General features: G+C 41.5%; 1 protein-coding gene across 3 annotated transcripts in view; it reads left to right on the forward strand.

The window, feature by feature from the left end:
- LOC124146845 overlaps positions 1-26,786 on the forward strand; it is a 61,647-nt gene that overhangs the window by 23,361 nt on the left and 11,500 nt on the right. For all 3 annotated transcript variants that reach the window (XM_048386700.1, XM_048386702.1, XM_048386701.1), the window contains 13 exons: positions 7,176-7,436; positions 8,070-8,318; positions 9,476-9,685; positions 11,838-12,026; positions 13,066-13,257; positions 16,320-16,589; positions 17,697-18,263; positions 20,207-20,398; positions 20,833-21,024; positions 22,183-22,374; positions 23,100-23,366; positions 24,645-24,836; positions 26,493-26,693. In XM_048386700.1, the coding sequence (XP_048242657.1) occupies positions 7,176-7,436; positions 8,070-8,318; positions 9,476-9,685; positions 11,838-12,026; positions 13,066-13,257; positions 16,320-16,589; positions 17,697-18,263; positions 20,207-20,398; positions 20,833-21,024; positions 22,183-22,374; positions 23,100-23,366; positions 24,645-24,836; positions 26,493-26,693 (3,174 nt within the window). The remainder of the gene's footprint in view (positions 1-7,175; positions 7,437-8,069; positions 8,319-9,475; positions 9,686-11,837; positions 12,027-13,065; positions 13,258-16,319; positions 16,590-17,696; positions 18,264-20,206; positions 20,399-20,832; positions 21,025-22,182; positions 22,375-23,099; positions 23,367-24,644; positions 24,837-26,492; positions 26,694-26,786) is intronic.

The raw sequence follows: 26,786 nt of genomic DNA on the forward strand, positions 1-26,786 counted from the left end.
AAACCATCAAAATCTTATACAATATTATCCAATCACAGCTGCTATATACCTCACTGCACACTCCTTCTAATTGCGTGTGGTGGGACCTGTATCAAGGCACGGCCCGACTTATGGAAGGGCGATATATTATTAGTAATGGTGACTTTAGTTGCCGTATACGGTGTCATATTAGGTTTGCAGAAAAATATTGGACGAGGCGTGAGCTTTATGACTCACGTGTAGTTCCTGTGGTATGTGTCTCCTTAGGGTAGTGACTTCTAAATAAGCCTCTGTTCACCCAGCAGTGAATGGGTACCCGGTAGAATGAAATGGTTATGTGACCTTCCATCACTCACTCACTCACTCACTCACTCACTCACTCACTCACTCACTCACTCACTCACAAGGAAAAACGAAATGCTTGGATCGGAGCATTCAGTTCGAGAAAACCGAAAATTAGACTTCAAAAAGTTTGTCTAATGCTTTTAGACTGTTCGTTTGCCATGCTAAACCTACTGGTTTTGTCAACATTTAATGTACTTTTATCCATTTACAAGCCAAGGAGCTCTCTTTGTACTCTTGTAACAAACCTACCTGACACGTACAGTGATAAATTGTTGAATAACTACTCAAACACATTCACTCCTATTTAGGACATATACTGGGCGGTGATCTCTATGTAGACCTGCGTTACGCTCTGCGATAAATTCAATGTTTATTTTTGTCCACAAGCTGGTCTTGCCATCAATGAGAGTTCAGTTCTTTTTACACCGTCGCGCTTTGCCAGTTTGACAGATTGAAAGCATTAGCGCATTAAAATACAGACAAATTCATTTCATCAATGGCTTCCCACGCCCGGCTTGACCTGAGCACTTTTTTCAAAAGGTAGTATCCTTTGTTCAGCCAGGTAAGAAATCACCCCGCTGATGACACCATAATATATACCTCGTTAAATTACCTACTTTGTATATACCTGCATGGGGTTTCAACATGGACTTGTGCAGGTACACACGTACGGGAAATATCTTCACTAGTATTAGCATGTTAAAGCTCTTTTAAACCACTATGTATATTATATTGTCTGAAAGAACCTTAAACACCTGATTCATTGCACATGTTTACATCGAAAAATGTCTATAATCACCATACCTTATGACTTTAAGAAGCGTTGCATGTACAGAAGCGCCCCTTTGTCTCAAAATCGGATGTGTCGATTCCTCGGTTGTGTCGAACTCATAGTCTGGTCCCGAGAAAATCTTACTATATTTACCACTATAATTACCCGGATGTGTCGATTTCCTGGTTGTCTCGAAGACTTCAAAGTAAGTTACAACTTACCTTGATGAGACAATTTATCGTCTTTGTATAAATTGCATGTAGATGTATAAACGTAGATGTAATATGCTTCTTCTTATATTTCTTGTTATATATAAATGGTATTTACAAGCATCCACGATGTTACTTTTGCATTTGTCATCTGATGGCTAGGTAGTAATGTCGACCGGATGTGTCGAACTCTGGTTAAGTCGAACAATGTATCTGGTTCCTAGCATTTCGAGACAACGGGGTTCGACTGTATATATATATATATATATATATATATGTATGTGTGTGTGAATATTACCGGTTTAAATATGGATACAACTGCACAAGTGATCGGCATGATTTCGATCATTCGATTAAGTTTAATATGGTGATACACATTACAACACGAATACGGATATCTCGAAAAGTCGTCATAATGCATTCCTGACCTCGAGGAGTAACTCAAACTGTTATTCAGTTACGAAGTTCGCATATCACGAACTGATTATCCCGAGGTGTTCGTATAACGGAGGTTGGCTTTAGGTATGTAGGTTTGTGTATATAGGTGTTGCTATGTTACGCATCCAGATTACATCGACTACCCTATATTGCGATGGGAACAAACTGACTATTAACACCCAGGCTATTCTTCAGATGCAAATGAACAAAGGCTCGACTACAGAGACACAATCAGTATGTCGTGGAGCGATTTAAAGGGGTCACTCTGTATACATTATCGTGTATTTTCTCAAGTGAAAAAATAGCGCGAATGGAGTCATTTTGTACTCAGGGAAGAAGAGACGGGAGCGACATATCGGTAAGCATCTTCAGTCACACCAATGTCGTTGTTTCAATCAGATTATTATTCATTGAGGATAGTTTATTTTCATGTCAATTAACATGTTTGGCTCATCGAGTGAGCTTCAATGCTTATATGTTCATGAGATTACCTGTTGTTTGACAAAGAAAAGACAAAACTAATATTTCTAACGGAGTTCATGAATGATCCAATACTGAAAACTAAAGTGTTAAGGAGGTAGTTTCGGCTTAAAATGTTATTTCTCTCGATTAAAATATTAATTATATATTTAGTGATATATGTAACATTTCATCACTAAATAGATAATGAAATTGTTTACTTTGAACTTGGTTTAATTTATGGCACAAAACGTTTAACGTCTACTTTGTTTACATATGGTTGTTGTTTAATCCAGAATGAGAAAGCAAGTACAGTTTGCATTTTCTGAATGAATTCATGATCATTCATTTTCCAGCAATGACATTGAGGACAGAGCCTGTTGTCTGTTTTGTTGTGATGACACTGGTCCTACTGCATCTTTCAATACAAGGTAAGCATACTTTACTGTTAAGTCTTTGATTGGCATTTAGAATTGATACATTAAGGAAGAGAATTATGGATGTCAACTTCTAAACATTTATCATGAGAAACACAAGGCACAACGTTTCGGAGTATATACTTATTCTTTCATGGGGTAAATAAATGCTGTGAAGCAGATAGCATATATATGAACCTGTAAGTACAACAAAGGTAACAAGATCAAAAAGGTGGAAACTTAACAAGGGAAGTCAACAGTTAATTGGCTCTAAAAGGTGATTCGCAACGGACAAATGAAAGCCCACACTTAACAGTTAATTAGTGCTGACAGGTGATAGCGATGGACAACGAGGTGTGGGAGTGGTAGTGGTAGTGGTAGTGGTAGTTGGGTTTTGTTGTGTGGGTATATAGGTCGTCTGTAAGAGCCATCTATGGTTTCCGGAATTACCTCCCCTTCAACTGTGAGATGATCGCTCACTTATCCGACACTTTGAATTGTTTGATAGGCATTACATAGAAGTTGACGGAAAACAAGGTAGACACAATCTTATGGATAACAACTTCTTTAATACTGTTAAAAGCGACGTTTCGGTATAGATCCTTTTACCGTTGTCTTGCTTGACAACGGTATAAGGATCTATACCGAAACGTCGCTTTTTACAGTATTAAAGAAGTTGTCCATCAAATTGTGTCTACCTTGTTATCCGACACTTGTGACAATCACATTTTCTTCTATCATTTTTACATCACATTACCTTGCGAAATCTACAAAGTGTAGTTATGAATGATAGCATATTCTCTAGCTATTTTATTATTCATATTCATGATTTTTGTCCAATTATCAACCGTCATGACAAAATAGCTTCTTATTATAAAAGCAAACATCATACCTCCAAGTCGGAATGATGAGATCTGATTTGTCCACGTGAACTTGATTAAATACTGTGTATCTCGCCTTGGAGGGTAATAAATTTCTCAGCAGGGGAATACATCCCTTATACCCGCCCCGCGCAAATCAGGCTGCACGTGGTTTTCTGATGGCAGAATAAATCCCTTTTACCCCGCTTCAAAGCAAAGAAGGGGACACAGGTGGCCCAGTCATCTAAGGCGCCGCCATTCGCTGTGCAGAAGTGCGTCCCTTGGGCACGCCAGAAACCTATGATTGTGGGTTCGAATCCCGGTTCGCCCCGATTATGTTTCTAGGTTTGTCAGCACCATAACCGTGCTCGTGGATTTCACCGAAGTGGTAAACGTCTGAGACCTGCATCACTTTGGGCTTTCCTCCCACATTAAGCTGACACGCCGTGATATACCTGGAATACTGTTAAAAGCGGCGTTAAACCCATCTCACTCACTCACAGCAAAGAGCCGCACTCTTTTTCCGAGTCAATGGAATTCACCTGAAATAGCGCAAGGTCACCTAGGCTTAATCGAACAGCTGTTTTCTCTTAATTTTGAATTTGTTTGAATTATTTCACAATGTCATATTAAATCATGTCAGTAAGATAAATTGGTTGCAGCTCGTCAGGCTCGTGATTTTAAACCTTATAAGTTTAGCATAAAACCCCATGTACCCCAAATGATCCTTCTACAACTTATACTGTATCGACAATTACAATCAATATAGCAATATTCTGATAAACTCTTATTTTCTTTGTAGATGACTCTTCACCGTATACTGTATATTATGTCGTTGATGGATCACATAGTGTCAAAACGGACAATTTCCGTCTGATCCAAGAGACTCTGAAACTAATTGTAGAAGAAACCTTTACCAGGAACAATGGCACCCGGGTCGGTATTGTGGTATTCGGCAGTGTTGTAACTGATGTTATTCAAGCTTCATCCAACTCCAGCTCCCTACTCAGACAAATAGACGGGGTGGACTATCCTGGCGGGGGGTCGTCTACTGATGTAGGGATACAGAGAGCGCTGACATTGCTGCTGGAAGAGCCATCATCAAACTCTCAGGCCATGGTGGTCATCACCGACGGTGTCTCTAATTACCCACAAGACACCCTGGCGGCTGCGTCAAGCTCGAAATCAGCTGGGGTGTTCATTCTGGCTGTTGGGATAGATGTATATGTCAAACAGTTCAAGTCAATTTATCGAAGATACCGGAGTGAACTTCAAGGTATTGCTAGTTCGAACGAGTCAGTGATTCAGATGGCGAACTTTGAGGAACTGTCTGGACATGCTTCGGACATTGTCACGGCATTGCACAGGTCAGCCCTCACTAAGGAGACAGGTAATGTATTTATGTCAATGGCGAAAAAGAACGAACGTGTTATTTTTTTAATTCAATGTTTTATACGTAACGTTTTTTAATGTGCAATGAAATTGTGTGTGACTTTGTTTAACACTTGTAAGCACCTTTTTACTGTGCTCCATATATACTATTAGTGATGTATTGTTTAGTTTCTCACATGTTACATGTTTGTTTGCGATGTTTAAAAGAACATTATTCACGATAAAAGTGTTGTGTAATTTTAGCAACGTAAATATGTTATCAATGTGTTTTTGTACCTAAACCAAGTACATGTGGTCAATTGTTTGATGGGCATTACTCAGTTTCGGTATAGATCCTTATACCGCTATCAAGCAAGGCTGAATAATGATGATGATGATGAAGATGATGATGATGATGATGAGGAGGAGGAGGAGGAGGAGGAGGAAGCCAATAAGACAGGAAGCCAATTAAACAGGATTAAGTATACACAGGTTGGATGAGGTGTTTAACCTACTCACGTAATCTATGCAATTGTTTTTACTGTTAATCCTCCACCTACTACTACTAGTATATATATTCTGTATTTGCCTTGCATATGGGCGCGACATACCTATATGTCGGAAAGAATACGTTAAAACCCAAACTAAGTAAGTACGTTGCTTGACAACGGTATAAGGATCTATACCGAAACATCGCCTTTACAGTAAATAAAGAAGTTGTTATTCATAAATTGTTTCTACTTTGTCAAGTGATATGATGTTAGCAAACGTGCAATGAGTTTGTTATAGTAAAGCAAGCATTAAGTTCGACATTTATATTATGTTTTGGAAAGCATTTCAAGATAGGACACTTACTGATCCAATGTGTATTTATTAGAAGCCGAAAACTATTCATCAAACATAACTTCGCCACGCCTTGTTTTGGGACTTCCAATGTCATATAATGAAGACCTGCTGAGGACGAGTTTTATTTCGTTTAATATGTCATTATCTATGTTGAGTCAACTCCGAAGGAATTATTTAAACCGTCCTCTCCCGGTTGCAAAACGACCATATTTCATACACGTTTTCATTTCTGTTAAGCTGCAGGGTCCCTGCACTTTTACACAACAGCCACAGTTTAAAATTTACATATCGTGTTCATAAGCTGCAACAAAAAATACACTATCGTGTCGCAAGATTTTCTGCTTGATCGATCACTTGATTGTCTGGTTTGTTTACAAGCCGCCGTCGCATGACAGGAGTACTGCTGTGCGGCGTCAGGCTATACATACTTATTGCATGCAAGTTGTGTGAATGGCGGGTGCTACCGGTAGGCCACATCATGCCTACTCTTTTGCGACCACCTGGTGTACATGCCGTCACTGATATTCAGTGGTCCATTTAATTTTCACAACTATTTGCCCTTTACGCTAAATTGTAATCTGTTTCGGCGGACAATCTGGACTGATTATTCTCTGTCATTGATAATTTATGCTAACTTATGTACAGCTGAAGTGGCTGATAACACACATATATTTAATATTAAATTGCTTTAATGTCGACAGCGTTAGCGTGTTTCGGTAAGCCAATATTTGTGCACGCATATCTTCTGTGAACGAATACTAAATCTCCTGTTAAGGTATATGAGTTCTCCTGTGAAGGAATATTAGATCTCATAAGAAGGAATATTAGATTTCCTGTGGAATATTAGATCTCCTGTGAACGAATATTAGTTTTCATGTGAAGGAATACTAGATCTTCTGTGAACGAATATTAGATATCCCGTGAAAGAATATTAGATCTCCTAGGAAGGAATATTATATCTCAGGTGAACGAATATTTAGTCTCCTATGAACAAATATTAGATCTCCTGTGAACGAATATTAGATCTCACGTGAACGAATATTTAGTCTCCTAGGAACAAATATTAGATCTTTTGTGAACGAATATTAGATCTCATGTAAACGAATATTTAGTCTCCTATGAACAAATATTAGATCTCCTGTGAACGAATATCAGATCTCCTGTGAAGGTATATTAGATCTCGTGTGAACGAATACTAGATTTCCTGTGAAGGAATATTAGATCTCGTGTGAACGAATATTAGATCTCATGTGAAGGAATATTAGATCTCCTGTGAAGGAATATTAGATCTCGTGTGAAGGAATATTAGATCTTCTGTGAACGAATACTAGATCCCCTGTGAAGGAATATTAGATCTCCTGTTACACGTTGGTGAAAATCAAATTGCAAATTACTTTGAATGTTCATATCACAAACCCCTTTACTCTATCCCTAGGCTTTGTGTACTGGGTGAGTATGTCATAGTTTCTCTGTGTTTCAGTGATCATCCTCAGCCCTCCAGGGGATTTTACCGTACTCGTGGGTAACTCTGGCATCTTCCAGGCCACCCTCAGTCGCGCTGATGCTTCCAACATCATGTGGCGGACCCGAGACATGGACCTGTCAAGTGACACCAGATATGTGAAGAGCGTCAACGGTGCTGATCGCAGGTTGACCATCCCCAACGTACAGCATTCAGACGCTGGTGACTACAGTGTCGTCGTTGACGGGGATGTACGCCAGGCCACCCTCACTGTTGTGTGTATGTAGATTGATACGCTGACCCGCTACATATGCCTTTATCGCTGTTCTATTATGAAAGATATACTGGACCTATTCGCCACTACAGCTTCTTTTAGGGTACGATCGAATAACAGGACGCTCCAAACAGCCGTTTATTCAGATTACACTTGATTGATTCAAGCGGTGAAATAATGTACTCTTTTCGTGATAGGAGATTGGAATGTTGACGTCACTTCCGGGACCGACCATTTGATATTCGGGATGGGGTGAGGGGTGATGGGGCTGGGATTTTCTCGCAAAAAATAAACTGTCCAAGAAAATTCTTGAGAAAAAATAAATTATGGTTCAGACTGTTGAAGAAAAGAAATTGACTGAAACAAAAATTACATTCTTCTTAAAAGGCTCGTGGTTTTAATTAAAAAGATATATGGTTTTGCAGCCGCAACTGAATAAATATCTCATCTCCAGGCGAAATCTCAGCCAAACCAGGCTCACACCCCTCCACCCCCTACCCCACCTCCCCCGAATTTCAAATAGTCGGTTCCTTATAGTGTCGGTCAATGGAAAATAACATCGAGCATAATTCCGTTATTGATTGAATACACATGAAGATTATAGAATTTCACTCCCTCACTTCGTCATTTTGTTCCAGCTCCTCTGAACAGCATCACAGCCACATTGGGAACTGATGCGGTCTTCCAGACCCGCGTGTCTCCTGTAGGGTCCCCCACCGGTGTCTGGTCCAGGAATGGTGTGCCGCTGACTGCAGGATCAAAGTACAGTTTAGTACAAGCCGGTGACATACGGCAGTTGCTCATCCGAAATGCACAGGAGGCTGACGAAGGAAGTTACACTTACACCGTCAAAAACCTCCCTACAAATGGGTACTTGACAGTATCAGGTAGGCGAGTGGCTGGACCACAATTCCTTGTTTATTTCATGTCAAGTGCGGAACCACTATACACAAAAGGGAGGGGACCTAAATATGAATATCCTGTACCAGATAATTTTACTGCCAACAGTATCCTACATTTGCTTTTCATAAAGAGGCATATCATGTTTCATGTCTCTCTGTGGAAACTTTTACACTTTGTCCATCAAGATCGTCATTTTGAAATAGTATGTCAACGAAAGAGTCTGAAGAAGTTAAACAGTTGGGTTTAACGTTTGAGTATACTAGTCGACAGAATGTAAGGACCACCCAATTCTTTCATGTATCTAGAATAAATCTGTCATGGCATGATGATTCCTAATGACTTCCTCGTGATTCCTGACGACATTATTACTATTCCTAATGACCTCCTCGTGATTCCTGATGACATTATTACTATTCCTAATGTCTTCCTCGTGATTCTTGGTGACATTATCATTCCTAATGACCTCCACGTGATTCCTGATGACATTATTACTATTCCTAATGACTTCCTCGTGATTCCTGATGACATTATTACTATTCCTAATGACCTCCACGTGATTCCTGATGACATAATTATCATTCCTAATGACTTCCTCATGATTCCTGATAACATTATTACTATTCCTAATGACTTCCTCGTGATTCCTGATGACATTATTACTATTCCTAATGACTTCCTCGTGATTCTTGATGACATTATTACTATTCCTAATGACCTCCTCGTGATTCCTGATGACATTATTACTATTCCTAATGATCTCCACGTGATTCCTGATGACATTATTACTATTCCTAATGACCTCCTCGTGATTCCTGATGACATTATTACTATTCCTAATGACCTCCTCGTGATTCCTGATGACATTATTACTATTCCTAATGACTTCCTCGTGATCCCTGATGACATTATTACTATTCCTAATGACCTCCACGTGATTCCTGATGACATAATTATCATTCCTAATGACCTCCTCGTGATTCTTGATGACATTATTATTATTCCTAATGACTTCCTCATGATTCCTAATGATATCACAATTATTCTTAATGCCGTGATTTCTAATGACATTCTGATGATTCCTAATGACATTCTGATGATTCCTATTGACACCCCGATAAGTCCTAACAACATCTTATTACAGGTGGTATTGTGAATGGTGGGTTTTCGGAATGGGCAACCTGGAATCCGGCTGCTGTGGTCTGTCCTGTGACCTGCGGGCGAGAGGCAACGAAACCCATCAGTCGCATCAGGACATGTTCCAACCCCCCACCCTCTAATGGCGGACAGGACTGCCAAGGCACCAGGGTGGAGAGCAAGGCAGTCAGCTGTCAGTTACAGAACAACTGCCCAAGTAAGTCATGATCAGAATCAACTCATTCGATACTTGCATTTATAGTGAGAAAGTGAGTATGGTTTTACGCCGCTTTTAGCAATATTCCAGCAATATCACGGCGGGGGACACCAGAAATGGGCTTCACACATTGTACCCATGTCGGGAATCGAACCCGGGTCTTCAGCGTGACGAGCGAACGTTTAACCACTGGGCTACCCGACCTCCCCCGCATTTATAGTGAGTGAGTGAGTGAGTATGGTTTTACTCCGCTTTTAGCAAAAATATTTAAATATCTCAGCAATATCACAGCGGACTTGCATTTGTAACTTAAAAACTTCCAGTGACGTCATCCCATGGGATTTAATATCCCGGGGATACTATTAATACAACTTCCGTTTAGATTGTAACAATATTGATGTTTCTCGCTAGGAATTTAGTTTGCATTTAAACACACCGTAGTGCAATGTAAAATCAAATGAAACAAGTTTTCTTTATGTTCGCGAGGATCGAACACGCAACCTTCGTATCTGTAGCCAAGTGAGTGTACCACAAGGTACAGAAGTGCTTGTAAATCACATCTGATTTTGTCGAAAAAAATAAATTATGTCCGGAAATTCTGGAAAAAAATAGTTATGCTTCAGACTGTTGAAAAGAAATGCTACATAATTTACATTGTGTTTATCATTAAGAAAAGAATCTGGTTTGTAACTGTTACTGGGAAAATATCCATTCTCGATACCAAACCCCCTCCTCATCCTATATGCCTGCGTCTCTTACATGAACAGGGCCGGTAGGGTAGCCTAGTGGTCACGCCAAATGACCGGGTTTGATTCTCCACATGGGCACAATGTGTAAAGCACATTTCTGGTGTCCCATAAAAAGTCGTTTATTTCTTATATGAGATATCAACATTATGTACAGCCTCCTTGAGGATGAGGATGAAAAGCTTTGAAATATTTACCCGTATAGAAATAAAGATGACTCTCTCAACAGAATCCGACCTCGGCAATGTCGGACAAGTCCATTTTACGAACAAGTGGGTTAAGTGTGGTGTTTCCCACATATTCTCACAACCCTCATGTCGATTACCTGTACCTTTTCTCCCAATGCCGATTCTCATATCTCCCCGCTTTTGAATGCGATCGTTCGGCAATTATGTTTATTTGCGTTGTCAAACTGCATCAATGGGAAACAATTCACTAAACACCCCCCTCTCAAAAATAACGTCGTCCACTATACGACGTCATCAAGCGAATCTTCAGAAATTGAGGTCTTATATTTACACATAAGGCACAAACTGAATAGAACGCAGAAGTGATATTTGGCAAAGTGGCACAATGGATTGACAATTATGGTGATCATTGTTCAAGTTTTTCCAGTGCTAAGTGTGGTGAGGTGAGGTGAAATGGGGTTTAACGTCGCGTCCAAGATTATTGCACTTATATAGCGACGTGCATGTACGTGTGTGTGTTTGTGTGGCTGCTTGTACTAGTCCGGACTAATGCCGATTTATAGTGCTTGCTCACTGAGATACCATGCCGCAGTTTAACATGAATACCCCACTCAGACACAGTATATTGACTCCGAGCCGACCAGTCCTTGTTTTAGCCCTTTAATGCCGAGTGTCAGACAGGGTAACAACAAGTACCCTCTTTTTACGTCTTTTGGTATGACGCGGCCGGGGATCGAACCCCGGACCTTCCGCTCTCCGGGCGGATGCTCTACCACTAGACACGGAGGCGGTGTGCTGAGTGTGGTATTAAACAACAAACAAACGTTTGATTAATAAACATGTATGAGTCGAGACTGACTCGGAGCCCACAAGGAAGCTGATACCTTTTCAATCTCAAATTATTGAGAACCCCGTGGAGGGCTGGATGGCTGGTTTCCGTACATCAGGGCATAAGTGCCCCGTACCCTTTGCGCACCAGAAACCTATGACCATTGGATCAATCCTTGATTCGCCCTGGTTTCAAGACTTCACGGCACCATACTCGTGATTGTGGGTTTCACCAAAGTCTCAGACCTGTATCGCTTAGGGCATTCATCCCACTGGCTGGAACGCCGTCATATATCTGGAACACTGTTTCCGGCGGCGTTAAACCAAACTGGCGTCTTTTGAGGAGCAAGAATACTTGTTTGAATATCGCGCTGTGTCTGATGTTTGCAGTTGATGGTAACTGGTCCGGTTGGAGTGAATGGCAGGAAACCTGCCTGTCAACATGTGGCTTAGGTGTAAGAGGAATCAGGACAAGGTCAAGGGCATGTAATAATCCTCCCTCTAGCAATGGCGGCAGATTGTGTTATGGAGAGAATTTTCAAACAGAGCGAACAATATGCAATGTGTCGCCGTGTCCAGGTAAGTACATACACTACATGCGACTACATGTTAATATATAGCAAACCGTTATGTATACGGTCGAATCACGTTGTGTCGAGCTTGGATGTGAATTCCCGGATGTTTCGAACTTATTTGGGAGTCCCAAATATCCAAATTAAGTATAAAATGCCAACAAGCAGGTCTTCTTAATGTCAATGAATAGGCCATTTCTTTACGAATATCTGATATAGCAACCCAAACTTGGAATGCAGAGATTACACATCCTTTGAAGGTATCACACTGATGTAGAGGTTTGCACATAGAACTGGCGGAAAACTTTAAGGATTGTATTTGGAGAGGTGCATTTGACATTACTTTTGCAGCGTTCAAGCCTTTGGTTTGTGTATTTCGCCACTTTTGAGATACAATCAAGCAGGCACTTTCTACCAAGATTTCAAAGAGTGTAATACGACTCTTGCTCAGAAGTTGTTTGATCAAGGTTACAACATTCAAGGCATCAGAAAGCTTTCAAAAAGTTTTATGGTAGACATGTGGAGGACATTTCCAAATTTGACGCATCAGTGTCAAAAAGAATGCTATTCCCTATTTTGACTTGTACTATATATGTTCCCGTGTGTTTTCGGGTGAACAATTGACTTGCCGTTGCATGTGTTTGTGACGGGTGCCGTCGGTGGGGCAGGATACGCTCACCTTTTCGCGAACACCTGGTACTATCACGATTTGATAGTAATTTATAAACACATGCTCATGATATAGTGGGAATGGTACAATCGACTCTGCTTTGTGCAGAGATTTCTTTTGGATATGGAAAGGGTTTGGTCGCTTTATAATAACGTTATATAACGACATTAACATTGATGTTTATTTAACTATACAAATCGAAGGTCAAATGACTTATTGTTAACCCAGTTCCTACATCTACACATCACACTCATCACTGTTGTTTGTGTCAACAACAGCTGCTTGCTGAGTGTTGTTTTGTTGGGTATTGATTCAGACAAACCATGACGCTGAGGGCCAAGTCTGTCACTATTGGTTAATTCGGTGATGCTTTCAGTGGACGGGGGGATCGGTCCATGGGGACAATGGGTGACCTCAGAATGCTCAAGTACGTGTGGACGCTCCATCACAAGGCGAAGGACGAGATCCAGGCAATGTAACTTGCCACCACCTCAAAACGGCGGGAAGCAATGTAGTGACACTCTGACGGAAGTGGAGGAAATAGCCTGTTCCGTGCCGCTGTGCTCGGGTATGTATTATGGATGACATGACATGACATGACAGATGAGGTGAGGTGAGGTGAGGTGAGGTGAGGTGAGGTGAGGTGAGGTGAGGTGAGGTGAGGTGAGGTGAGGTGAGGTGAGGTGAGGTGAGGTGAGGTGAGGTGAGGTGAGATCAGATCAGATCAGATCAGATCAGATCAGATCAGATCAGATCAGATCAGATCAGATCAGATCAGATCAGATCAGATCAGATCAGATCAGATATATTTAATTATAGTGTCACATATTGTACAAACAAAAATATAACCTGTTATTTAAGCAACAAAATGTACAATATCCACTCGTTAAAGGATTAGGAGACAGTTTTTAAAACTTGATTAAAACCTATAAATAATATTAAAACCAAGCAAACATTTGAATGTAGCTGTATAGTAAAGTACATGCATTTTCTACATTCATAAGATACGTACTTGGTATTTTAAAGTACTAAGGTGGATGCCTCAAGCACCAGTAAAGGTATTATCAGCGAGAGTAACTGATAGAAACGTCAGTAAATGGTCTTGCTGCATAATGTAAGTTAACTTGTGGCTATTTGAATAAATACAAAATGCATGGTTAAATTCCTTTGCTTTTTCTAGTACAGTAGAACAAGGACATAACGAACACGGGTAGAGCAAACTAGTGGATACAACGCTTAAAACGCTGATAGAATAAACATCACAGAAAATGAGAAAGTGGGTTTCATCTTCCAACACTTTAACAGTCCTTCTTCTAATATAAATTACGGGAAATCTGCCACATGAAGTATTATTACTATAGCTCGTTAATGGTCTGGAGAACGAAGCGCCGCTAAACCGAGCAGAGTTGCGTCCCTTAGAAACATATGATGGTAGGTTCGACAGCCATGGTTATGCTTCTGGTGAGCGGGGTTATGGTTCAAGGTTTGTCAGCGCCACCATACACAGGAACACTTGTCTTGCCTTTGCATGTGTTTGTGATGGTGCCACCGGCGGGGCAGGATACGCTCACCTGGTTTCATCACTATTGGTGATTCATAAACACATGTTCATGGTATAGTAGGAATCGTCTGTACAATTGATTCTGCTTTTAGCAGAGATTTCTTAAAAACATGAAAAGGGTTTTGTCGCTTTTATTTCACCAATGTGGTAAAGACGTGCATCATTTTGGATCCCCTAGACCGTCCACACGACCCCCTTCCCCGTCATTAAGCTGACATACCTCGACACACCTGAGATACTGTTCATCGCCAGGTTCAAACCAAACTCACTCACGCCCTCACTCACTCTAATGATAAACGGGTGGGGCGGGGTAGCCTAGTTGCTAAAGCGTTCGCTCGTCACGCCGATGGCCTGAGTTCGATTCCTCACTTGAGTACAATTTGTCAAACCCATTTCCGGTGTCCTCTCCCGAGATATTGCTGGAAAATTCTAAAAACGACGTATAACCACACTCACTCACTCACTCACTGACATGATGGTAAACGGGATCTGAAGAAACATAAGTCACCATGCCTATGGCTATATGGTTGGTTGGTTTGTTTGTTGTTTAACGCCGCACTCAGCAATATTCCAGCTATATTACGGCGGTCCGTAAATAATCGAGTCTGGACCAGACAATCCAGTGATTAATATCATGAGCATCGAGCCACGCAATTGGGATCGATGACATGCATCAACCAAGGCAGCGAGCCTCACCACCCGATCCCGTTAGTCGCCTTTTACGACAAGCATAGTCGCTATATAGAAACACTGAACATGTTGCATGGTATGAAATTGTGAAATAATGTTATTGATTCAAAGATGTATATCCGCAGATTTTTCAATTTTTTCCAAATGAACTATTAACTATCTTGATAATATTATGCAATTAACTTATCTACAAACTATCAATCTGATTTATGCCTGAAACGTTACAATCATAACAGTCAACGTAAGCATTCGCATTTATCCATATAACAAGGTACTAGTATCTGATTCCATCGTTCTGAGAAATCACCGTTTGTGTTCCCATTTCCATATGTCTGTGATGCTCTGATGTTTTTAATGTGTCCTTCTAATGGTCATCGGGGGCACGGGTGGCTCAGTCGTCTAAGGCGCCGCGATTCGCTGTGCAGAGTTGCGCCCCTGGACACGCCAGAAACCTATGATTGTGGGTTCGAATCCCGGTTCACCCCGATAATGTTTCTAGGTTTGTCAGCACCATACCCGTGCTCGTGGATTTCACCGAAGTGGTAAACGTCCGAGACCTGCATCACTTCGGGCTTTCCTCCCACATTAAGCTGACACGCCGTGATATAACTGGAATAATGTTAAAAGCGGCGTTAAACCCAACTCACTCACTCACTCACTCACTCTAATGGTCATCCCATATCACTTCCGAGACTACTCAGACCATGTTTACCAAACCAAAACAAGACATTTGTCAAAATAAAAGGCTAACAAAGTCAGCGATCTGACCCACTCAGTCGCCGAGGCTTCCACAAAAATGAAATGCTGGTAATCCAGATCACGTTCTTTGTGTACCCTCATTTTATGGAAGCTTCAGTGGCTGTGTGGGTCAGATCGCCGACTTTGTGTGCTGGGGATTAGGTACCTAACTCTATGGGTTAGAATCCCGGATTAGAATCTGCACTTTACTTAGAAAGTGTTATCCCAAATATATTTGTTACATTTGACCACTTTCTAAATGGCATTGTGTATCCAAAGTGAAAGGCTGACTTCTTTATTATAAATGGCATTAGTCCAGACATGTACATGCTGTCGGATGGTCATAGACAGTTCACAGAGCAGATAATTAAACCAACATACACACACACACAAAATAATTCATTTGATAACTTAAAAAAGAGCGCCAAACGTTCTGGTACTCATTTTAAAAAAAGAAGGAAATATTTTTTTTTGATTGGGTGATCAAAATAAATGTTCCGTCTCGAAAACTGTGACTGACTATTAATGTAACTTTTACTTATTAATATGAATATAAACTACCATGTCATAAGTGCCGTCTTAGAACCTCGTACCAAGGACGTTATGCAAACCAATACAGATTTCTCATTGTGCTTCTCCAGGTCTCCAGTTCATGAACGACTTAATCAACCAGACGATAGAAACTGGATATTTGGGAACCTTCCAAGTAAATCTTTCTGAAGCTGGTATAACAAGGGGCACGTGGTACAAAGATAATGTCCCGCTAGCCAACTCGGAGAAGATCCAGATCACAACAAGGGACACTGTCCAGACGTTGGTCGTTGTGAATGGTCAGCTGGTGGACTCTGGCCTGTACAGCTACAGAATGGACGGGATGACCACTGAAGCCTATCTCACAGTTTTACCTATAGGTGAGATTGTATCTTTCAGAAAATGTGTGCTTCTTCTTTAGCAAATTTGACCCGTGAAGACCCCGATAGAAAGTGGGTCTTCAGCAACCATGCTTGCCGCAAGAGGCGACTATGCTTGTCGTAAGCATGGTTAGAGGCAACTAACGGGATCGGGTGGTCAGGCTCGCTGACTTGGTTGATGCATGTCATCGTATCCCAGTTGCGTAGATCTATGTTCATGATCTTAATCACTGGATTGTGTGGTCCAGACTCGATTATTTTCAGACCGCCGTCATATGGCTGGAATTTGCTTCGTGCGGCGTTAAACAACAAACAAAACTTTATCCAAACCCCGGAAAGTCGGTGGTTCAATCCCCAGGCCGCGTTAATAGATGGTACTTGTTACCCTGCCTGGCGCTCTGCATTAGGGGTTAAAGCAAAAAAAATGCTGGCTCGATGTCGGTATTCTGTGCCTGTGAGATATCCATGTTAAACCGCGGCATGGTATCTCAGTGGGTTAGCACCATTAAATCTGCAAAAGTCTGGACAAGTACAAGCAGCCACACATGCTTGTGAATCTACGTCGCTATATCCGCGAAAAAATCTTGAATGCGAAGTTAAACCTCATTTCACCTCACCTTATCCAAACTCATTAGAAAATTGTATTGGAAAATATAATGATATTATATTAGTAATATTAAAAAAATATATAATAAGTTGCCCAGACTGTTTTGCACTTTTTCTTTCGGCAGCTCGTAATAGCATAGTGGTTAAAGCGTTTAAAATCCATTCTTGCTATTTGATGGTGCCGCAACATTGTTGTGATATTGCCGCAACATTATTATAATATTGCCAGAACAGTATGATGTTGCCGGACAGTTATTTGTGAAATTGACGAAACACTATTTGTGATAAAGCCGGAACGTTATTGTGAAATTGACGAAACATTATTGTAATTTTGCCGCAACATTATTGTGAAATTGCTGCAACCGTATTTGTGACATTGCCGGAACATTATTGTGATATTGCCGGAACAGTATTTGTGATATTGCCGGAACAGTACTGTGATATTGCTGGAACATTATTGTGATGTCAGATTTTACAACTTAATTTATTTTATTTTTGCAGCATGCCCGGCGGACGTCGTGGTTCTGCTTGATGGATCACGATTTGTTATAACGCAAGCTAACTTCAACACAATCAAAGAATTGCTGAAACAACAAATTAGCGCTGCCTTGCAACAGCTGGGAACGGTTAGATTCGGAATGGTTGTGTATGGGACCAACGTTTCAGCCGTCATTCCTCTCAGCTCAAACTATGCTTCTTTACGGGTACAAATGGATTCCATTCCTCAACCAGGAGGCGCCACGTATGTCAATCTAGGCCTGGATCAGGCGCGCACTCTTCTAACGGTAGATCGGTTGTCAGTTCCTAAACACATTGTGGCCATCCTGGGATCTACGACAAGCTCTCCCTCAGAGACAGTGTCAGCCGGAGAGGCAGCGCGTCAAGCAGGAATCAAGGTGAAAGCCCTTGGCATCATTGGGTTCTATAAGACAGTGTCCTTCCTCTACAGCAGATTTAAAGCTGATCTTGGTGCCGTCGCCACCGATGCATCCAGTGTGGTTGAATACGACGACATGATTGCGTTTAGTAATGGCTTCGACCTTATGAATGGAATATGTAACATTACAGGTAAGAATATTTGCTTGGTCCTTGACGTAAAACTTCACATTTGCATTACTTACTTTGCATTACGATACTCCACCCGTGAACACCCGGGGTAGAATTGGTCTTCACCAGCCAATGCTTGCCGTAAAAGGCGACTATGCTTGTCGTAAGAGGCGATTAACGGGATCGGGTGGTCAGGCTCTCTGACTCGGTTGAATCATCGCATCCCAGTTGCGTGGATTGATACTGACGATGTCAATCACTTGATAGCCTGGTCCATACTCGAATATTTACAAACCGCCGTCACATAGCTGGAAAATTGCTGAGTGCGGTGTTTAACAACGAACAAGTAAAACATTACGATACTCGGTACCCGTCAAGGCCAGGGTTAAGATTGGTCTTCAGCAACCCATGTATGTCGTGAGAGGCGGCGAACGGAATCGGTGGTCAGGCTCGCTGACTTCGTTTATGCATGTCATCGTATCCAAATGCGTAGTTCCAAATGTAAATCACTGAATCTACTTTATTTTAATAGAGCGCCATATATCATCCATGCTGAAGCAACAGCCTAATAAGGATCAGAACCTTTGATGCCAATATATTGAAAGATTAACAGAACAAACACGTTTAAACATGTTTGAACAGGTTTAGTAGTTAAACAGGTTTACATACATTACATGTCATTTGACATTAAGTCAAATATGCATAGAATGCATAATATTGATTGACATTAGATGTGCAAATCAGATTCAAAGGCAATAGCATAACATGTATGCAACCGGGTCTTACAACGAACTTGGTCAGGGTCTACACATCAAATGAGCTGACGTCTTACAGCCTATTACACCACCCAAAAGCAACATCCTAATAATTATAATCTAACACGTTTAAGCATCAAGTTTTTGAAAGGCATTTAGAAGTGATACTCCTGATGAAGGAGTAAGTATACACTCAGAAACGTTGAGTTCCTCATAATAAACAAGTTGACATCCATAAATTCTCTTCCTTACGTTTAAACATGTTTAGAAGTTATTCATGTTTGAACATATTTAGAACTTTAACACGTTTACACATGTTTAAAGTGAACACATATTTAGAATTTTAACATGTTCAGAATTCAAATACGTTTAAATAAAATGTATATCATTATGCATTCTGATAAATGTGGATAAATATTTATTAATATAATATAAGATGTATAATATATATTGTAATTGGATGTGCAAATCAGATTCACGGGCACTTGCATAACACGTATGCCACCAGGACTTACAACGAACTTGGTACAATATTAACATAAAAACGTACACCTTAACCACACTCGATTTATAGGGACTAGGAAATGGCCACTTATGACGACAACAGTCTCCGTAGCGCACGGGTAGAAACATGAAGGACTAAGATCAATAGTTCCCTGGTTCGTATTGCGCCCAGGTTTGAAAATCTATATGTTCGTAAATGTGTTCTTGCTTTGTGACGAATAGTATTTCTCTCATTCAAGAAGCTGATAATGAAAGTATATCTGATTACTATGTTAGACCCATAATTTTGTTTACTTCTCCCCTCCTGGCACAAGTCTATTTAAACAGCTAAAATAGCTTTTATGCCACACAGATATACAAAGAGACACACCTATGTATCCCCATGTAACATTTATAAAGACATAGAAATTAAAGCTCCCTTTTTTAAATCACGTACAGAGTGAGATGTGTTTAGATCCTAAACAAAAACTATTGTCCAATAGTTTGGCAAGTTTAGGTCCTAACATGTTAATGATGATTTTTAACAGTTAAACGTGTTTTGGGTAATGTACAAACATTTTTACAGTGTAGCCAAAGATATTCGTTGGCGGCAACGTCTTCACGGCTATTTATGACAACGGAAAGGACGATATGGGGCGAGTTTGGCCGAAGGCAAAAGACCGACTTCCATGCCACACAGGAAGTGTAATACAATGTCTGTTGCAGTGGATGGTGGTTGGTCGCCATGGATGTCCTGGACCCTTGGTGCCTGCCAGGAAACATGTGGCTTGAATGTCGTGAGAGTTGCTTCCAGAAGGCGGGCATGTACGTCACCCACACCTCAGAACAATGGCCGTGCCTGTGATGGAGCCTCGGAGGAGACAGAATCTAGGACCTGCACACTATCCAGATGCCCAAGTAAGGGAAATATAGATATCATCGGGTACATTATAACGTCTTTCTGGATGAATTAAATATTGTTTGTCACTTATTCATATACCAAATTATGTCTTCCCAAAAAAGGCCTATGACATGTTGTGTCTCTTTGATTCCCAAGACTTGGGCGTTGGTTAAGAGGCGAGTAACGGGATCGGGTGGTCATGCTCGCTGACTTGGTTGATGCATGTCATCGTATCCCAATTGTGTAGATCGATGCTCATGATGTCGACCATTGGATTGTCTTGTCCAGACTCGATTATTTACCGACCGCCTTCATATAGCTAGAATATTGCTGAGTGCGGCGTTAAACAACAAACAAACCAAACCTCATAATATAACTTTCCACCGGAGTTTTGACGCCAGATTCTTGCAAAGTGTTTCAGAAAGGTAATTTGTACTGTCTCTGCTTCCAGTCGACGGGGGCTTCTCCGAGTGGGGCCAGTGGTCAGCTGCAGTGTGCACGGAAACCTGCGGGGCACTTGTGGACGGGGTGACGAGACGGAACCGGACTTGTACAAGACCATCCCCACAGTTTGGTGGACGAGTCTGTGCAGGGACGTATGAAGAATTTTCAACAGGGAGATGTAGTTTGCCTAATTGTCCAGGTAAACAACCAACATACGTGGCGGCTTTAGTTCCATTTAATTAATAGCAGTTTCTGTTTCCAGTTACCTTACTTTTATAAGTGGTCTAAAATACACTGCCGGGCAAAAGCAAGTATAAGCTTAACAGTTGGATTTGACCAATAAATTACAAACGTTATCTAAACGTTCCTAACTTGAAAACACTCGTCGAAAGACAATGCAAACTTCAGATGCGAAACAACGATGAGGCCCGTATAAAATACATCACCATCGAAGAACCATTTTTTGATTGTTTCATTTTTAGCCGCCATCATACATAGGTGTATCCTTTCTTTTGCCCGTCAGTTTACCTTCATAACAAGGCGACCATCGCCCAATCGAGTCCAACGTGAAAATACAGGGATTTGTTATTCAATCTGCGTGTGCCATGTTTGTAGAATGTAGAGCTGGGTTATTTAACGCCTCTTCAAACAGAAGTTCTCCTACATCGCGGTATGTCAACATAATGTTGTGGGAGAGCTCACAGTGTAAGTGAGTGAGTTGGTTTAACACCGCTGTGAACAGTATTCCAGTTTTATCACAGTGTCAGCCTAAAGTGGGAGGAAAGTCCGGAGTGACCTTCACCACTTCGGGGAAACCCACGAGCATGGGTAGGGTGTTGCCAAACCTAAAAACATTATTAGGGTGAGCCGGGATTCGAGCCCACAGTGATAGGTTTGTGGCGTACTAAGGCGTGCCATTTTACACAGCGAATTGCGGCGCCAAAAACGACTGGGTCACAAGTGCCCCCGCGTCCATTATGACATAGTTCGGATGTTGTTTGTTTGTTTGTTTGTTGTTTAACGCCGAACTCACCAATATTCAAAGCTATATGCCGGCGGTCTATAAATAATCGAGGCTGGAGCAGACAATCCAGTGATTGATATCATGAGCATCGATCCGCGCAATTGGGATACGATGACATGCATCAACCAAGTCAGCGAGCCTGACCACCCGATCCCGTTAATCGCCTCTCACGACAAGCATAATCGCCTTTTACAGCAAGCATGGTTTTTGAAGACCTATTCTATCCCGGATCGTCACGGGTTTGTTTAGTATTTATATCAAGGTAGCAATGTATATGGGTTGGTGCGTGTATATGGGTTGTTCCGTGTATACTAATCACGTTGTCACGTGCAGTGGACGGTGGATATGGAGAATGGAGCGAATGGACTGCTGTGGACTGCGCCGTCACGTGCGGAACTAACGTGACCAGGACGCTGCAGAAAACCCGGCAGTGTGACAGTCCCGTCCCGCAGTTCGGCGGTGCACCCTGCAGCGGCTTCAGCCTACAGGAACAATCAGAGCTGTGCAACATCCCGGCGTGTGAAGGTAGTTGTTTATGTCCTGCAGTGTATATTAAAGTGCGTGAGTAAGTGAGTATGATTTTACGCCGCTTTTAGCAATATTCCAGCAATATCACGGTGGGGGACACCAGACATGGGCTTCACACATTGTACCCTTGTGGGGAATCGGATCCGGGGCTTCGGCTTGATGAACGAACGCTTTAACCACTAGGCTACCCCCACCGCCCCGTGTATACTATACTTGGATAGATCGAATGGTCATTTGGATATGGTACATTAAGAAGTTGGTAATCATAAGGGCTTAAAATATCACAATAGACTGATAATGCAAGGATTAGAAGTCAAAACAAATATACACACACATTAACATTCGTTTTCTTATAATCCCATCATTTTCAGTTGGGTGATGAAATTTAGCATCAAAATATGTCGAATTTGTTAATAATAAAATATAATAATGTAAATAAAACAATAATTGTAAAATGACTGAAATGTTTAGGCTTTTTGTAATTGCCTAAGTCATTTTACACATTGACTGTAACATATATAGATGATAGATTGCGCGATGTGTTATGGCGTGTGCATCGCATAACAGAGAATATGCCACTTCTACTTCAAATATTCAAAAACAGATCACCACAAAGCGATATTCATACACTGAATATCTTAAACGCAAATTGACGTGTTCTTGATAAGGAAAGACACATTTCACCAGCACGTCATTTAATGAAGTTACATTGGTCATTACAGGTGGTTTTCAACAACTGCAAAACAACGTCACGACTACTGTGGGATCTACGGTAACCCTGGAGGTGACGTTCTCGGGGGCCCAGCAGCAGGGGAAGTGGTACAAACAGAGCGTCCTCGTGCCAGACAGTGATAGAACCAGGTACTCCGTGTCGGGCCTTCGTCACAGACTCACCATCACCGGTGCTAACACAGCGGACGAGGGGATGTACATCTATGTCCACGGAAGAGGGAATTCAGTAGGATATCTTAAAGTTCTGGCAACTGTTGGTAAGAAGGAATTATTTGGTAGACAAATAGCTGATCGCTCCTGGGGAGGGGCGGTGGGGTAGCCTAGCTAGTGGGTAAAGCGTTCGCTCGTCGCGCTGAAGACCTTGGTTCGATTCTCTTCAGGAGTGCAATGCATGATACACATTTTCGGTGTCCCCTCCATTATATTACTGGAATATTGGTAAAGGCGGCGTAAAACCGTACTCACTCACTTCTGGGGATCTCCTGGTACCCTCATTGTTTGCGTTAGGAAATTGTGCTCTCATGTTTAACTTAGTTAAAATTCAGTTTTGCAATTGGTTACATTTTTATAATGATTAAGTAGGGAGTTATGACATTTAATCAGTATTGAAGCAATGTGACCACCGGAGCCAGAAATTGGCTTCTAACATTTACAATGTTTAAAATCAAACCCGGGCGTGACGAGCCACCGCTCACAACCTAAAGGCCAGCCTGCCGATCATATTGTCGAGAGGTAATGGGGGTACTTGTTACGTGGGTTTAAGTTCTGATGTCCCAAGTCTTGCCCTTCACGCTTGATGTCTCGGCTTCATTATTGTATTGTCTTCTTTCTGATATCAGTCAAGATCTCTCACAACATTTCAAATTCAGCAGCATGCATCATCAGAAGATGGTCCTGATGTCACACCTGACAACGCAACTCACTGCCCATCAAAGAAACGTCAAACTGCTTTGTCTACCCCATAGATGTCTACATGGTACCAGTCATGCCCGACCCGTGACGATCCGGGGTAGAATAGGTCTTCAGCAACCCATGCTTGTCGTAAAAGGCGACTATGCTTGTCGTAAGAGGCGACTAACGGGATCGGGTGGTCAGGCTCGCTGACTTGGTTGATGCATGGCATCGATCCCAATTGCGTGGATCGATGCTCATGATGTGAATCATTGGATTGTCTGGTCCAGACTCGATTTTTTACAGACCGCCGTCATATAGCTGGAATATTGCTGAGTGTGGCGTGAAACAACAAACAAACAAACCTGTCGTCCCAATCTCTCTTCTCTTCTCACGTCTCATATTTCTGCACGTGATCTCCGTGAAACCAAAATCTCTTGACAGTCCCTCCCTACAAGCGGTAGGGCAGGACATGCTTACCCTTTTCGCGAACATCTGGTATCATCACTGGTTTTCAATGATCCATACATATAAGTTTCACCTTTAACGCCAGTGGAATCTGTGTCGGATAATCGAGGCTGGTTATTCTGTGGCGTTGATATTTTAGAATTTATAACCCGTGGTGTTTTTACGATTATTTCCAGTTCATGGTGGCTTCTCGTCGTGGAGTGCCTGGGCTGCCCCTTCGTGCTCTCGGACATGTGGCGTGTCTGCCGAGAAGGTTGCGACAAGGACCAGGACATGCACAAACCCGCCGCCAGCGAATGGAGGGTCAGTGTGTAACGGGTCGCTGACCGACACAAGGACTGAAAGCTGTGGATTACAACCTTGCTCAAGTAAGTTGGACCCTTAAATACACATTAAAAAGGCATCTAAACTACCGGGCAAAAGAAAATATACACCCATGTTTGATGGTGGCTGGAATGAAACAATCGAGAAAAAAATACAAGACACTTTTTTGTGGATAGAAACTTTTTTTCATTCTTTGTACGTTTCAAAGCTACCTCTTGCTCCTTCAACGGGTGAATGAAACGTACAAAGAATAAAAGAAATTGTTTTCCATAAAAAAGTATTGTGTATTTATGTTCTCCCAACTTCTAATGCCTATCAAAGAAATTCAAGAAATGGTCCTACGATGGTGCTGTATTTGATATTATTTTCATAGTTAAGACCTTAAGTTTTCAGCGTTTCGGTGACTCTTTTCAGCCTTGTAACCTTTTGATAAAAGTTTGTAATTTGTGGTCATGACCAATCAGTACACACGTTTGCACATTGAAGTTGCGTGTACCACCGTGGGATATTCTGTGCCGACGAACCTGATTGTTCAGAAGAACATTAAACGAACCACCAGTCATACTTGTATAGTGTCTTGCCACTGGATGGGTACTTAACACTTAAATCACTGAATTTGAATAATGCTGTTATTCCAACCAGAAGTTTCGTTAAAGGCTTTGGAAGGTTAAAATTGTGTTAAGCAATCCTTCATCATTGACGTCATTTTGGACGTCTCAGTTGTATACAACACCATACTACGATCTCGCCATTGCTTACCTTAAAGGGGCAGTCAGGTAGCCTAGTGGTTAAAGCGTTCGCTCGTCACGCCGAAGACCCGGGTTCGATTCCCGACATGGGTACAATGTGTGAAGCCCATTTCTGCTGTCCCCCGCCGTGATATTGCTGGAATATTGCTAAACTCACTCGCTTACCTTAAAGCTTATGCAAGATTACATTTGTGTCTGCATCATAGGGATTTTATGAAACTTGTACCAGATGTTTGTTTTACTTTGGTTGCGCCCGGAAAATAGAAGCGTATTGATACAAGTTTCGTAAAATCAGTATTTAACGCAAACTCGTGTCTTCTCTCGTGTGTCACAGGGGACCGACCCTTTGATATTCTGGTATTGCTGCAGCGTCTGGACCAGATTTTTTTTATTGTTTAAAAGTATGAGCCTGATTTTTTTCAAGAAAAAACATGCAACAATGTATGTTTTGTGGCAGGGATTTTGTACCAGGATTAGATATTATTTAGCTAAAGCTACCAAACCAGATTTTTTTTATTATATTTAGAACTATGAGCCTGATTTAAAAAAGAAGAAAACCAACTTGTAACAATGTAAGTTTTGTGGTATTCGATTTCTTTTTTTTTGTCAACAGCTTTGAAGCATGATTATATTCTTCAAGATATTTCGGAAAAAAATTGTTTTTTCGATAAAATCCACAATATCAAATGGTCGGTTCCAAAGTAATGAGTGGAGGTTAACTTTATGCAAGTATTATATCGCCTATTGTATATAATCATCATACATGTTTTAATGTTTTAAAACTATTGCACATGTAACGTGTAACACGTAAATAACTCTCACTTTCTGTGTGTGTGCGCGGGTGTGCGGGTGTGCGGGTGTGCGGGTGTGAAATTATTATCAAATATACAAATATACATGCACGTGTATACGGAATACACACGTAGTTCTGACACCTGCCTTTTCTCCCAGCAACCGGCTTGTGTGACAGTGTGCAGAGAAGGAACGACGTGGGATACCGCTACCATCCCACTGACTGTGACAAATTCATCCAGTGTTTCTACAACCCTAATGGCAGCGTCATCGCCGTCTTCAGAAGATGCCCCTTTGGTTTCTACTGGAACCAAGTCACATTCCGATGTGCCGAGTCATGGAAGGTCACCTGTCCAATCGGTATGACTAAATATATCTAACTCCTGCCGTGCACCCTCACTATACAATGTTCTCCCCGCCCATCTCTATATGTGCAGCGAACGTTTGTAAACT

The sequence above is a fragment of the Haliotis rufescens genome, unplaced genomic scaffold (assembly GCF_023055435.1).
Source record: "Haliotis rufescens isolate VD_foot unplaced genomic scaffold, xgHalRufe1.0.p SCAF_6, whole genome shotgun sequence".
NCBI classification, from domain to species: Eukaryota; Metazoa; Mollusca; class Gastropoda; order Lepetellida; family Haliotidae; genus Haliotis; species Haliotis rufescens.